Source organism: Oncorhynchus nerka, linkage group LG1, assembly GCF_034236695.1.
Source record: "Oncorhynchus nerka isolate Pitt River linkage group LG1, Oner_Uvic_2.0, whole genome shotgun sequence".
In the NCBI taxonomy this organism is placed as follows: domain Eukaryota; kingdom Metazoa; phylum Chordata; class Actinopteri; order Salmoniformes; family Salmonidae; genus Oncorhynchus; species Oncorhynchus nerka.
This window is the reverse complement of record NC_088396.1, coordinates 2,184,679-2,200,786: the sequence shown is the minus strand read 5'-3', so window position 1 is coordinate 2,200,786 and position 16,108 is coordinate 2,184,679. Positions and strand designations below refer to the sequence as shown.

Genomic DNA, 16,108 nt, shown 5'->3' with positions numbered 1-16,108 from the left:
TAAAAAAATCAGCGTGTTTCCAGCTACAATAGTAATTTACAACATTAACCATGTCTACACTGTATTTACGTTCAATTAGATGTAAAAAAAACTGTGCATTTCTTTCAAAATCAAGGACATTTCTAAGTGACCCCAAACTTTTGAACGGTAGTCTCTATATATTTGCCTGTTTTGCATGTTATTTTGTCATTAATACATCACATATCAGTTTGCAAAACAATATAAAAAAATGAATTGTGTTAATAAAGCCGCATACAACATGCTCTCTTTTTTGCTTTCTTGAGTAAAGGCAGCACCAAAACGCAGGTGTTTCAGCTAGGGATGCATGATATATCGGTGAACATATGCCAACATCGGTATCGGCCTGATATCTAGTTTAACGCCGATGTCAAAGCTACCGTGCATACCTTTACAACGTAGGTACATGACGTAATGACGCCACATGAAATGTTGCGCTACAGGTGCAACACTGCATTCCTAACATAGCGCTCAAGATCTGCTGTGTGGATGGAGCAGTCAAAAAGTCGAGCCGTCATTTGAAAGAGTAAGAACATTTCAGCGAGACAACTCAAAGGTGAAATCCATTAAAGCCAAGATAATGGAACTCATTGCCCTTGACAGTCAACTGTTCTCTGTCGTGGGTGATTTTTTCAGATGTTGCCCTACCGGAGATACACAGTAATACCGTCACTGCTTTTAGCTTCATGACATACATAAACTTTGAAATGCCATTTGGGTCGTTGCGTGTCAAAAAAGATACAGTAGCACTGTCAAAGCTGTACAAAAAAAAGAAAACAAGCAAACACACTTCACGAAAGATGTGTTTACAATACCGCGTTGGTAATAAAGCATCATTTGTTCGACCGCAACTTCTGGGGTAGCTAGCTTTGGCTTGGAACCTAGCTAGCACCAATACAACCAGCATGAAAACAATGACCAGTAGAAACTGCAGTCATTTTCAGTATTCTTAGCAATGACATAGGAATCCTTGTGAGTAATATTAGCTAGGTTGCCACTTGTTGTTCGCCTATTGAAATTGAACTTCAGTTCATGAAAATAATAAATAATGAATAGTTAGACAGCTACTTAACCCCGTTGGCCAAACCTAAGGTTATAAGCAGCCAGTTAGCTTCAACTGGCTAGTGAGGCTCGACTTGACCGGGTTATGTATTGTGAAGCTAGCCACAATAAGGATAAGGCACAATAGTGGAATTTGCAGTTTGCCTTCAAAATAAAAGTATGTAATTGACAGTGATGCAAATATATACAAATAGTAGAATTATGCCATACTTTTATTTTGAAGGCTAACTGTAAAGTCCACTGATGTGGCTAATCCTTATTGTGGCTAGTTTCACATAGATTGGTCCAACCACCGTTAATCAAATAAGAACTGTCTTATAAATTAGGGTTATTTTAGATTATGAAACCTAGCTATAACTACAGAAACAGATTGTCATTTTGCCATGTTTTGGGGGAAGAAAATTGTTTGCATCCATGAACTAGCTAGATTTTTTTACGACCATCACAGTAGGTGCGCGAGACAACTTTACCATCATCACAGCATACGTATCGATGAATCGTTGTGACACATGATATACGAGTGACGGGCTTCCGGGTTGGAGCGAGCGGTCGCATCTGCACTCGGTCCGCAGGTAGTATTACATTTCATTACATTTCATTACATTTCATTATACATTTCATTATAGTACAACGGTTTGATTTGTCTAATCTTAGCAATTTCTTCTTAGCTAGCTACATAGCCGTCTTTCTATCATAGATAATTGCGTAATTATCGTATTTCGTCGTCCTAACGCAGTCTACACTGCCCTGCAGCTAGCCAGCTAGCTAACGTCCACCGTTAGCTAGTCCACCGTCTACCGATTAGCAACGGTTTGATTTGTCTAATCTTAGCAATTTCTTCTTAGCTAGCTACATAGCCGTCTTTGTATCATAGATAATTGCGTAATTATCGTATTTCGTCGTCCTAACGCAGTCTACACTGCCCTGCAGCTAGCCAGCTAGCTAACGTCCACCGTTAGCTAGTCCACCGTCTACCGATTAGCAGCACAACTATTACACTCAACTGAACGACTTGATTAGTGTAGTGTTAGCTAGCTACATAGTTGTCTTTGCTGTCTTCGTATCCAAGATAATTGTGTAGTTCAGAGTGTGTAGTTTTAGAGTGATTATCTTAATTTACAGAGGTTAGCTAGCCAGCTATTTGTCGTCCTTAACGTAGGAGACACTCCTAGCTAGCCAACAGCTAGCCAACGTCTACCGAACAGAACTTCCGCACTCAACAATCCGGTCGCATTTCGCTTCGCTCCACAGGTAGTATCACATTTTTCATTTCATTTCATTACAGTACAACGGCTTGATTTGTTTGATCGTAGCTAGCTACATAGCTAGCTACATAGCCGTCTGTGTATCAAAGATAATTGTGTAGTCTTGAGCGATTTCCTAGGTTAGCTAGCCAGCTATTGTCGTTCTTTTAACGCAACGTAACGTAATCAACACTGCTAGCTAGCCAGCTAGCCCCGAATAGCAGCACAGTAGCACAGTAGGAACTATTACACTCAACAGAACGACTTGATTAGTGTAGTGTCAACAACGCAGACACTGCCAGCTAGCCTACATAGTCAACAACGCAGCCTCTGCCAGCTAGCCTACTTCAGCAGTACTGTATCATTTTAATCATTTTAGTCAATAAGATTCTTGCTACGTAAGCTTAACTTTCTGAACACTCGAGACGTGTAGTCCACTTGTCATTCAATCCCCTTTGCATTAGCGTAGCCTCTTGTGTAGCCTGTCAACTATGTGTCTGTCTATCCCTGTTCTCTCCTCTCTGCACAGACCATACAAACGCTCCCACCGCGTGGCCGCGGCCACCTAATCTGGTGGTCCCAGCGCGCACGACCCACGTGGAGTTCCAGGTCTCCGGTAGCCTCTGGAACTGCCGATCTGCGGCCAACAAGGCAGAGTTCATCTCAGCCTATGCCTCCCTCCAGTCCCTCGACTTCTTGGCACTGACGGAAACATGGATCACCACAGACAACACTGCTACTCCTACTGCTCTCTCTTCGTCTGCCCACGTGTTCTCGCACACCCCGAGAGCTTCTGGTCAGCGGGGTGGTGGCACCGGGATCCTCATCTCTCCCAAGTGGTCATTCTCTCTTTCTCCCCTTACCCATCTGTCTATCGCCTCCTTTGAATTCCATGCTGTCACAGTTACCAGCCCTTTCAAGCTTAACATCCTTACCATTTATCCAGGTTCCCTCGGAGAGTTCATCAATGAGCTTGATAAGCTCCTTTCCTGAGGACGGCTCACCTCTCACAGTTCTGGGCGACTTTAACCTCCCCACGTCTACCTTTGACTCATTCCTCTCTGCCTCCTTCTTTCCACTCCTCTCCTCTTTTGACCTCACCCTCTCACCTTCCCCCCCCTACTCACAAGGCAGGAAATACGCTCGACCTCATCTTTACTAGATGCTGTTCTTCCACTAACCTCATTGCAACTCCCCTCCAAGTCTCCGACCACTACCTTGTATCCTTTTCCCTCTCGCTCTCATCCAACACCTCCCACACTGCCCCTACTCGGATGGTATCGCGCCGTCCCAACCTTCGCTCTCTCTCCCCCGCTACTCTTTCCTCTTCCATCCTATCATCTCTTCCCTCTGCTCAAACCTTCTCCAACCTATCTCCTGATTCTGCCTCCTCAACCCTCCTCTCCTCCCTTTCTGCATCCTTTGATTCTCTATGTCCCCTATCCTCCAGGCCGGCTCGGTCCTCCCCTCCCGCTCCGTGGCTCGACGACTCATTGCAAGCTCACAGAACAGGGCTCCGGGCAGCCGAGCGGAAATGGAGGAAAACTCGCCTCCCTGCGGACCTGACATCCTTTCACTCCCTCCTCTCTACATTTTCCTCTTCTCTCTCTGCTGCTAAAGCCACTTTCTACCACTCTAAATTCCAAGCATCTGCCTCTAACCCTAGGAAGCTCTTTGCAACCTTCTCCTCCCTCCTGAATCCTCCTCCCCCCTCCTCCCTCTCTGCAGATGACTTCGTCAACCATTTTGAAAAGAAGGTCGACGACATCCGATCCTCGTTTGCTAAGTCAAACGACACCGCTGGTTCTGCTCACACTGCCCTACCCTGTGCTCTGACCTCTTTCTCCCCTCTCTCTCCAGATGACATCTCGCGTCTTGTGACGGCCCGCCCAACAACCTGCCCGCTTGACCCTATCCCCTCCTCTCTTCTCCAGACCATCTCCGGTGACCTTCTCCCTTACCTCACCTCGCTCATCAACTCATCCCTGACCGCTGGCTACGTCCCTTCCGTCTTCAAGAGAGCGAGAGTTGCACCCCTTCTGAAAAAACCTACACTCGATCCCTCCGATGTCAACAACTACAGACCAGTATCCCTTCTTTCTTTTCTCTCCAAAACTCTTGAACGTGCCGTCCTTGGCCAGCTCTCCCGCTATCTCTCTCAGAATGACCTTCTTGATCCAAATCAGTCAGGTTTCAAGACTAGTCATTCAACTGAGACTGCTCTTCTCTGTATCACGGAGGCGCTCCGCACTGCTAAAGCTAACTCTCTCTCCTCTGCTCTCATCCTTCTAGACCTATCGGCTGCCTTCGATACTGTGAACCATCAGATCCTCCTCTCCACCCTCTCCGAGTTGGGCATCTCCGGCGCGGCCCATGCTTGGATTGCGTCCTACCTGACAGGTCGCTCCTACCAGGTGGCGTGGCGAGAATCTGTCTCCTCACCACGCGCTCTCACCACTGGTGTCCCCCAGGGCTCTGTTCTAGGCCCTCTCCTATTCTCGCTATACACCAAGTCACTTGGCTCGGTCATAACCTCACATGGTCTCTCCTATCATTGCTATGCAGACGACACACAATTAATCTTCTCCTTTCCCCCCTGATGACCAGGTGGCGAATCGCATCTCTGCATGTCTGGCAGACATATCAGTGTGGATGACGGATCACCACCTCAAGCTGAACCTCGGCAAGACGGAGCTGCTCTTCCTCCCGGGAAGGACTGCCCGTTCCATGATCTCGCCATCACGGTTGACAACTCCATTGTGTCCTCCTCCCAGAGCGCTAAGAACCTTGGCGTGATCCTGGACAACACCCTGTCGTTCTGCTAACATCAAGGCGGTGGCCCGTTCCTGTAGGTTCATGCTCTACAACATCCGCAGAGTACGACCCTGCCTCACACAGGAAGCGGCGCAGGTCCTAATCCAGGCACTTGTCATCTCCCGTCTGGATTACTGCAACTCGCTGTTGGCTGGGCTCCCTGCCTGTGCCATTAAACCCCTACAACTCATCCAGAACGCCGCAGCCCGTCTGGTGTTCAACCTTCCCAAGTTCTCTCACGTCACCCCGCTCCTCCGCTCTCTCCACTGGCTTCCAGTTGAAGCTCGCATCCGCTACAAGACCATGGTGCTTGCCTACGGAGCTGTGAGGGGAACGGCACCTCAGTACCTCCAGGCTCTGATCAGGCCCTACACCCAAACAAGGGCACTGCGTTCATCCACCTCTGGCCTGCTCGCCTCCCTACCACTGAGGAAGTACAGTTCCCGCTCAGCCCAGTCAAAACTGTTCGCTGCTCTGGCCCCCCAATGGTGGAACAAACTCCCTCACGACGCCAGGACAGCGGAGTCAATCACCACCTTCCGGAGACACCTGAAACCCCACCTCTTTAAGGAATACCTAGGATAGGATAAAGTAATCCTTCTCACCCCCCTTAAAAGACTTAGATGCACTATTGTAAAGTGGCTGTTCCACTGGATGTCATAAGGTGAAAGCACCAATTTGTAAGTCGCTCTGGATAAGAGCGTCTGCTAAATGACTTAAATGTAAATGTAAATGTAATCAATGTGTAAAAACTACGGCAAAAGTTAATGAAAGCTTTAAATTATTATGTGACGTGCAGTCAAGTTCAGGCCTGATTGGTCAACAAGCTTGTTTGACACGTCAAAAGGTGTTATTTGACACATCAAAGAGTGTTATTTGACATGTCTAAGTGTTATCTTTTTTGACATGCAAAGACCCAAACGGCGTTCCATAGAAATCCTGGTTGAGCATGAAATGACTGAACAAATGAACAACCAAACAGCACAGCAAGTATGTGAAAGAAATAGGTTTTTATTATGTTTTACTGGTAATGGGGACATACATAAATGCCAACAAAATAACGTTTTGGTCAGTGTAGTGTGTGTGTAACCTGTATTTAACTAGGCAAGTCAGTGAAGAACCAATTCTAATTTACAATGACGGCCCGGACGACGCTGGGCCAATTGTGCGCCACCCTATGGGGCTCCCAATCACGGCCGGATGTGATACAGCCTGGATTCGAACCAGGGATTGTAGTGACACCTCTTGCACTGAGATGCAGTGCCTTAGACTGCTGCGTCCATGTGTGTGTGTTAACTATTTAACTGTACTAGAATGCTTAAAAGGCCTTCCTTTTTTAAATATTGGTTATCGGTATTGTTTTTTGGGGCAAGGAAAATAACGGATATCGGTATCGGTCAAAAATGTCATATCGGTGCATTACTAGTTTCAGCCTAGCTCAGTGCTTTCTGTGGTGGTGGGGCAGCCAGCGGAAAATACAGAGCGTAGGGGTTGGCAATATTCTCTAGTTGCGCCGTGAGTGGCTCATGTCACTCATGGGGACACCACGTCACCGCAAAATCTACAGGGAGAGCACGAAAAATCAAGCCCCTTGGGTGCTGCCATAGATTTACATTAGAGTGCCCATCCAAGAAGGCTCAAAGTCATTGGCCACAGATCATGTGGCTTTGCTTGAACTGATCATGTCAACATTATACTTAAAAATCTTAGCTAGCAAGCTAGACAAGCAGTCATCGCCATGAATCAATTCGACAATCTACTGGCAAATCCTTTTCAATCCTTGTCATATGAAGAGGAATTATAGATATAACATATCGGTGCTCATCGGCCATTGGACATAAACATTACACAAGTTGGAAATCACAAATACTGGGAAATCTCAGACTTCATTAAGTTTAAGACAACTGGGGGGGACAGTTTTGAACAGTCATCAAACTCGTAATTCCAAGTCGGGAACTCGTGCCTCTTTCTAGAACTTCGACCTGAAGATCACTGATGTCAAATTTCCACCTTGTTTTTTCTGAGTTCCCTGTTCTCTTAAAAGCACCTTAAATCCAGAGAATGCCAGACTTTGATGGCAAAATTTGCCCACAAGACAGCCGCGTCCCCTTCCCGTTCAAGTGAGCACCACACAACAAGGTCCAAAAATATATTTTATGCTGCTGCATAAATGATTTAATATGCGAGAGGGATACGTATACTGTAGCTAAGAAAGTAATACTAACACAATACCCAAACCGGACGCGCACGTGCTCCATTGTGCGCAAATTAATTTTGTCCCTCCACACCAAACACGGTCACGACACGCAGGTTGAAATATCAAAACAAACTCTGAACCAATTATATTAATTTGGGGACAGATCGAAAAGCATGAAACATTTATGGCAATGTAGATAGCTAGCTTGCAGTTGCTAGCTAATTTGCCCTATTTAGCTAGTTTGCTGTTGCTAGCTAATTTGTCCTGGTATATAAACGCTTAGGTGTTATTTTACCTGAAATGCACAAGGTCCTCTACTCTGACAATTAATCGATACATAAAACGGTCAACCGAATCGTTTCATCTCTCCTCCTTCCAGGCTTTTTCTTCTTTGTATTTTATGGCGATTGGCATCTAACTTTCATAGGTGTATTACCACGACCGACCACCCTCAGTTCATCTTTCAATCACCCATGTGGGTATAACCAATGAGGAGATGGGAGAGGCAGGACTTGCACCGCGTTCTGCCTCACAAATAGAACTGACTTCTATTTTAGCGCTTGCCAACACAGACGCTCGCGCGAGCAGTGTGGGTGCAATGATTGAATAACATGTATGTGTACATTTATTTTGGTGTGGTCAGCATGTTGTGTAGTAAGCTTTTAGTAGCCCATGTGTCTCACCCTAATAATTTGGTCCCTTTCCCCCTTATAACTTAGCCTACTGTTCTGACTTGGTGGTGCACAGCCTATAGCCTGTTTCAGACAAATGTCATCATCGAATATTCATTGTCTGCTTATATGCCTCTTTTATTTATCCTACGGTTCTGACTTGGTGTAAAGGGAGATTACTGTAAGAACAGCCCATATTCTGAATTATGTCGCTGTACATTTCAAAAGTGCTGAATGAATAATTATATTGACTATGTCCGTATTAGCTCGCTCATTAATGTCTTCATCGAAATTACGGAGTGCCTTTCATCCGTTCATCGTTCCCTTATGCCATACTTCGTACATCTTAATTTTCAGTAGAAATCATATTTGTTTAAGCAAGTCAGCCATATCAGCTATGTTTTTTAAAAAGGCAGCAAATGAGACCAAATGAAATCTTTCGCTGCCAGACTAGGCCCCGATAATAGCCAGGTGTAGCTGTGGTAAGCATTCACTCCATTGTGCTGAAAAAAAAACTCTGTGGTTGGGACAGCTTTATGTAGACCCTAACAGATTGTGGGCACCATTTGACACCGTTATAGTGGAATTAATGTATTGTTTATTGTTGTGTTGGGTGGTGTAGTTGATTTTCTGGCATGCATCTAAAACATTCTGGGGAGTTAGCCCCACCAAGATTTACATGCTACACTGTCCATTTCAGACTATTGAGATGACACCCCAGCTCTTCTGTTGCCCTCAGTAACCCACCTTGCGGTCCTGGATCACCAGGATTGGACTCAGTAAACCGGCCAGTGTCATCAACATTGACTGAAACGTTTTTTTTACACTATTTCTTGGTACACGGGTCAATATGCATTGTTGTGGCATGAACTACAATACCAATTGTAGTCTGAAAATAAATAAATATAATGGCCCCAATAGTTGGCAAAGCTAGTTTCATTGTTCTTTATTGATTGGATAGGGGCAAGGAAGTGAATTGAAATTTTTGTTCTCACTACTTCAGTTTAGGTTACTCACTTATCACATTTATGGTGTGTTCTAAAGGTCTAAATGCAGTCAATGTAAACACGATTGTCTTCACTCAGGAAAGTTAACTCTCCGGAGTAAATTACAGTTTAAATACCACCACAATAACACATTTCGTTGTGTTACAGCCTGAATTTAAAATGGATTAATTTGACATGTTTTGTCACTGGCCTACACACAATACCCCATAATGTCAAAGCGGAATTATGTTTTTAGAAATTTTCACAAAAAATGAAAAAAGGAAATGTTGTGAGTCAATAAGTATTCAACCCCTTTCTTATGGCAAACCTAAATAAGTTCAGGAGTAAGCTTAATAAGCTTGGTATCATTGTGTGCAATAATTGTGTTTAACATGGTTTTTGAATGACCACCTCATCTCTGGACCCCACACATACACTATATAAACAGAAGTATGTGGACCTCCTTTAATTTTGTTATGGCTCTCGTTGGTGGCAGGAAGAGTGGACCAAAGCGCAGCGTGGAAAGTGTTCATGATTCTTTTATTTCAACAAACACAAAATAACAGACGTGAAAATGAAAGCGCACAGTTCTGTCAGGCATAAACACTAAACAGAAAACAAGATCCCACAAAACCCAAAAGGAAAATGACAACTTATATGTGATCCCCAATCAGAGACAACGATAGACAGCTGCCTCTGATTGGGAAACACACACGGACAAAAACAAAGAAATAGAAAACATTTTACGCGCGTAAAATCAGGCAAACCTCCATGCAATCTCCATAGGTAAACATTAACAGCAGAAACGTCTTGCTGTGAAGAGCTCAGTGACTTTCAACATGGCACCGTCATAGGATGCTACCTTTCCAACAAGTCAGATGTTAAAATTTCTGTCCTGCTAGCGCTGCACTGTAAGTGTTGTTATTGTGAAGTGGAAACTTTTAGGAGCAACAACGGCTCAGCCACGAAGTGGTAGGCCGCACAAGCTCATAGAAAAGGGGCCGCTTAGTGTGAAGTGCGTAGAATATAAAAATCGTCTGTTCTCGGTTGAAACACTCACTACCGAGTTCCAAACTGTCTCTGGAAGCAACGTCAGCACAAGAACTGTTCTTCGGGAGCTTAAAGAAATGGGTTTCCATGGCCGAGCAGCCACACACAAGCCTAAGACCACAATGCCAAGCATTGGCTGGAGTGGTGTAATTCTCCCCACCATTGGACTCTGGAGCAGTGGAAACGTGTTCTCTGGAGTGATGAATCACGCTTCACCATATGGCAGTCCGACGGACAAATCTGGGTTTGACGGATGAGAGGAGAACGCTAACTGGCCCAATGCATAGTGCTTTTTGTAAAGTTTGGTGGATGAGCAATAATGGTCTGGGGCTGTTTTTCATGGTTTCGGGTGAGGCCCCTTAGTTCCAGTGAAGGGAAATCTTAACGCTGCAGCATACAATGCCATTCTAGACGATTCTGTGCTTCCTTTGTGGCAACTGTTTGGGGAAGGCCCTTTGCTTTTTCAGCAAAAGTGAGGTCCATACAGAAATGGTTTGTCGAGATTGGTGTGGAAGAACTTGACTTGCCTACACAGAGCCTTGACCTCAACCCCATCGAACACCTTTGAATTGGAACGCCGACTGCGATCCAGGCCTAATCGCCCAACATCAGTGCCTGACTTCACTAATGCTCTTGTGGCTGAATGGAAGCAAGTCCTCACAGCAATGTTCTAGTGGACAGCCTTCCCAGAAGAGTGGCGGCTGTTATGGCAGCAAAACTCCATATTAATACCCATGATTTTGGAGAGAGATGTTGGATGAGCAGGTGTCCACATAATTGTACACTACATGACCAAAAGTATGTAAGGTCCCTCAGTCAAGCAGTGAATTTCAAACACAGATTCAACCACAAAGACCAGGGAGGTTTTCCAATGTCTCACAAAGAAGGGCACCTATTGGTACATGGGTAAAACAAAGTACACATTGACTATCTCTTTGAGCATGGTGAAGCTATTAATTACACTTTGGAGGGTGTATCAATACACCTGGTCAATACAAAGGTACAGGTGTCCTCCTTAAGGAAGGAAACCGCTATGGATTTCCCCATGAGGCCAATAGTGACTTTTTTAAAAATGTATTTATTTTATCTTTATTTAACTAGGCAAGTCAGTTAAGAACAAATTCTTATTTTCAATGACGGCCAAGGAACAGTGGGTTAACTGCCTGTTCAGGGGCATAATGACATGTACCTTGTATGGAGTAAAAAGTACATTATTTTCTTTAGGAATGTAGTGATGTGTCACACCCTGATCTGTTTCACCTGTCCTTGTGATTGTCTCCACCCCCTCCAGGTGCCGCTTATTTTCCCCAGGGTATTTATCCCTGTTTCCTGTCTCTCTGTGCCAGTTCGTCAACTCAATCAGTGTGTTTTTTCGTGTACTCCTTTTTCTCTACTCTTCACTAGTCCTCCAGGTTTTGACCCTTGCCTGTTTTCTGGACTCCATTCCCACCTGCCTGACCATTCTGACTGCCCTGACCTCGAGCCTGCCTGCCCTTCGATAGCTACTGTACTGAACTGTTTTTGACCTTTTGCCTGTACACGGTCATTCTATTGCCTACCCCTTTTTGGAATAATAAACATCTAAGACTCCAACCATCTGCCTCCTGTGTATCGCCGTGTGCCCTTATAGTGAAATAAAAGTTGTCAAAAATTGAAATTACAAGGTAAAGTACAGATACCACAAAAAAACTACTTAAGTAGTAGTTTAAAGTATTTTTTACTTAATTGCTTTTCACCACTGAAAATAACCAGTAGTCTACCTGTATAAAGATACATTTCTGTTTTATAAGTTAATGGATAATAAAGTACATCTTATCTTATATTAATATTACTATAAAGTGCTACAAACACATCTACAATAGTCAACCAATGTGACTAGTGGTCTTGCAAACCCATACAACATTCTGTCTTGTCTAGACCAGGACTCTCCAACTCTGTTTCTGGAAAGATACCGTCCTGTAGGTTTTCGCTCCAACCCTAATCTAGTGCAGCTGATTCCAATAATAAACTTGTTGATAAACTGAATCAAGTTATTTACAACTGGGTTTAAAACCTAAAGTAGGGTAGCTTTCCAGACACAGGGCTGGGGAGTCCTGATCTAGACTATGACCTTATTGAACTCACCAGTCTCTTTCTTGGGAGACACCTCTGGTTGTTGCCGGGTCACTGGGGGCTGCTGAATCGGGCGTGACGACGGAGGTGTAGTCTGGAGAAAGACGTTAAAACAGCATTGAAAAACAAACATAAAAATATATCTAGCTGAGCTCCAAAGGAAAAAAAAACGTGCATATTGATCCCACATGAGTATTTGTAGATCTTAAACAAAGAAAACCATGTTCGTGTTTTTGTTGTTATGGGGTAATAATATGACCTAATATGACCATAAAAATACATCCAGCTCCAAGGACAACTCAAAGTTGGCTTCCCAACTGGGTCAGGGTCAAAGACCATAACACCAAGACATGATAACCTCTCACCATTACCAATAACAGGGGAGATTAGCCTTGGGGGTATGATGTCAATAATTTCAGACTCCACTGTATGTACTATATGTTTTGTGTTTTATTTTTCTTATGGCGTAATCATACATGCTAATTGTTGGCAGACTAGCACAGTGCTAATGGTTGGCAGACAAGCACAGACTAGACGGTGTCCATTATGTAATTTCCTCTCGGGCTAGCTTACCCTAAACAAATTGATACCGATTACCAAGCAAAAACACTCTCTCTTCCCCTCTGTGAGGTAGGCTCTACAGTGGTGTTGCAAAGAGCTGTGATGGTGGCGCCAAGTTTATGTGCGCCCATTATGAATATACAACAGTGAGTTGGTCCAGTGAGCGAGACGGTGGGTGTACTTTCTCCCACTGGGAGTGGATGGGATGGCGCCAAGCAGCAGGTATTTTGGTTGGGGGGAACATGTCTGGCAGCAGGAATGTGAAACGTTTTGGGTTCCAGCTCTTAAGATAGTGGTCAGAGAATAGAGTGGAGGAGATGGTGTGTGTGTGCACATGTTTCAGTGTGTGTGTCTGGGTGTAAGTGTCAGGGTGTGTGTGTGTGCACATGTTTCAGTGTGTGTGTCTGGGTGTAAGTGTCAGGGTGTGTGTGTGTGTGTGTGTGTGTGTGTGTGTGTGTGTGTGTGTATACATGTTTCAGTGTGTGTGTGTCTGGGTGTAAGTGTCAGGTTGTGTGTGTTGGGGGGTAGAGACAAGGAAGGACTGCCAAAGATCTGTCATCACTGCTAGCGCTCTACAGATGGGACAATCTGCAGAGGGGAAGAGGGGAGGCCATTTCCAGACTCACCCCCCTCAGTGAGAGGAAGATAACACCTAACACCCCTGTTTTCTAAACTCATTCTTCACCAGGTGACACGCCTCACATTGTCACCTGTGGAATCTGAGAGGGGAGTACTGGGTGGGACAGATGGATGGATAGATGGATGGAGGGGGGCAATTTGAAATAAAAGTATGGAATTCTTCACAAAATTAAGCAGTTTCCTCTGTGGGCAAACATTCTTCCTTTTGTAGGGCCTGAAGTTGACGAAGAATTTGACTCGTGACTGTTATATGACAGATCCAAGGGGATATATATAATAAAACAGACCTGCATGTATACTCCCATGCATTCATCGTTTCTGAGAGGTGGGAGTGAAGAGGGTGGGGACAGACGAGGCACTTGGTGGTGATGGATTTGAAAAACACAACTTAATTTAACCATAGAAGGCACAAGCCCAATTTTGCCTGATGCAGATTTAAACTTGTCTGCTATATGTTCTATGAACAAAACTATTTAGGCCAAAAATGCTGATGCAACAAGGTAAAGTTGGCACAAGGACCAGATTCACACACCGAATACACACACGCCTAATCCCGGACTCCACATGAGATTCGAGACACAATTGTGTGAGAAATGTAATGAAATAAGAAGTCTGTTTACTTCACTGTCACGAGCTGAGTCTTAAAAGAAAACAAATCTCACACAATATTAAATTATACGCACTTTCACCCAGACATTTGCGTAATGGGAGTTTCCAAGTTTTCTTAAGCTTGACGGTAGGTAACTCATTCTACAAAAAGCTGTTTAATGGAGCAGAAACGATGTTGTCGCTTTTTTCTGCAGTGCGGATTTGAGTGAAATCCTGCCCTTAGTGCACTGTGTAATGATGACAACTCACAAGTCCTTCAATCGCACACAAATCCGCCGTCAGTCGCACAACAGAAAGTTTCCTCAGATAACTCTGCGTTTCCTTCTTTACTTTTCCAAGCTTGAGCGGGAGTCAGGCTAAAACTCAGACAATCTGGTCAGACAGGCATTATATGTTGCAATGAAACAACTTGATGGAAAGTCAAAGTCAACAGTAAAAAGTCAAAGTCAACAGTCAACAGTTAACAGTTGGGTAACAGATGTTCCATACGATGCTAATAAACACGTCGGGAGGATGGAAAGCCCGTGTGAAGTGGCGCAAGGCTTCAAAGTTGGCCTGTGCACCTGGAGCCCTGAGGAACCTACGAGGTCTGGCAGGCCAAATTCAGGCCAAATTCCCCCGTCATCTCTTTCCGTTACCTCCCTATTCCTGTTCTCTCAACTTTTAAGTCTGATTGAGAAACCAGTCAAAATAACAAAACAGGAACTTTGGCGATATCATCGCCCTGAGCTGGATCAGACACATCTGGCTGTCTACCTAGTCTTCCACTGTAATTGGACTGGCATGCCCGACAGTGCCGTTGTATGGAGGCTCGAGGTTTGTGCTGCAACATTTGCTTATTGTAGAGGGTATTGTAATATCATAAAATGCATGGTCCACATCTGTGTGTTTGTGTGGGGGAGATGATGCTCATGTTAGTTTAGGACATTTTCCAGGTGATGACCCACAGCCAAACTGGCCATATACATTCCCCACTACCCACCCCCTCCCCATACAGCTCCCTACAGTTTGAAATAGCCAGATAACTCGGTTTCAATGTTGACCATATGTTAAAAGTACATGACTGTGGATGGTTACATCTCAAATTGCACCCTATTCCCAACATACAGTAGTGCACTATAGTAGTGAATAGGGTGCCATTTGAATAGCGTGCCCTACATAGCTTTACAGAGTTCCCTACATCGCTACTAAATAATGCATAGTCACTTTAATAAGTCTACCTACATGTACATATTACCTCAATTACCTCGACTAACCAGTGCCCCCGCAATTGTTATTTTACTGCTGCTCATTCATTATTTGGTACTTTTATTTCTTACTCTTTTTTTAGGTATTTTCTTAAAACTGCATTATTGGTTCGGGGCTTGTAAGTAAGCATTTCACTGTAAGGTCTACCTACACCTGTTGTTTTCGGTGCATGTGACAAATACAATTTGATTTGATTTGTGTCCGCCGCTCACGAGAAGGGAGTGAAGTCCTGATACATCAAAAGGTGAAAAATTCACATGCTTGTGAGTGAACGGCAACATATAACAGATAAAATGGATTTCAGGCCACATACCGTAACGGTCGGTCTGTCGTCCTCAACCCACACATATTTTTGTACCTCCTATGGAGAGAGTAAGACAAAGGAGGCTCTACAACAACTGCGCAAAAATATAAACGCAACAAAAAACAATTCCTAAGATTATACAGCGTTATAAGGAAGTAGGTCAATTGTAATTCATTAGGCCGTAATGTATGGATTTCACACGACTGGGAATACAGATACGCATCTGTTGGTCACAGATACCTTAAAAAAAAGGTAGGGACATGGATCAGAAAACAAGTCAGTATCTGGTGATATCACCATTTGCCTCATGCAGCAGGACACATCTCCTTCACATAGAGTTGATCAGGCTGTTGATTGTGGCCTGTGGAATGTTGTCCCACTCCTCTTCAATGGCTGTGCGACATTGCTGAATATTGACGGGAACTGGAGCATCCAAAACATGCTCAATGGGTGACATGTCTGGTGAGTATGCAGGCCATGGCAGAACTGGGCCATTTTCAGCTTGCAGGAATTGTTTACAGATCCTTGAGGAATGGTGCCGGGCATTATCTTTCTGAAACATTAGGTGATGGCAGCAGATTTTTTTGTTTATT

At 44.3% G+C, this 16,108-nt stretch overlaps 1 protein-coding gene across 4 annotated transcripts in view; it reads right to left on the bottom strand.

The window, feature by feature from the left end:
- The window catches only part of LOC115131144 (collagen alpha-1(XVIII) chain-like), a 180,355-nt gene that overhangs the window by 54,050 nt on the left and 110,197 nt on the right, over nt 1-16,108 (bottom strand). For 3 of the 4 annotated variants that reach the window (XM_029662980.2, XM_029662769.2, XM_029662899.2), the window contains 2 exons: nt 15,525-15,572; nt 12,167-12,248 (listed from right to left, as the gene is read on the bottom strand). In XM_029662980.2, coding sequence (XP_029518840.1) covers nt 12,167-12,248; nt 15,525-15,572 — 130 coding nt within the window. The remainder of the gene's footprint in view (nt 1-12,166; nt 12,249-15,524; nt 15,573-16,108) is intronic. The other variant, XM_029662820.2, reaches the window with a different exon arrangement.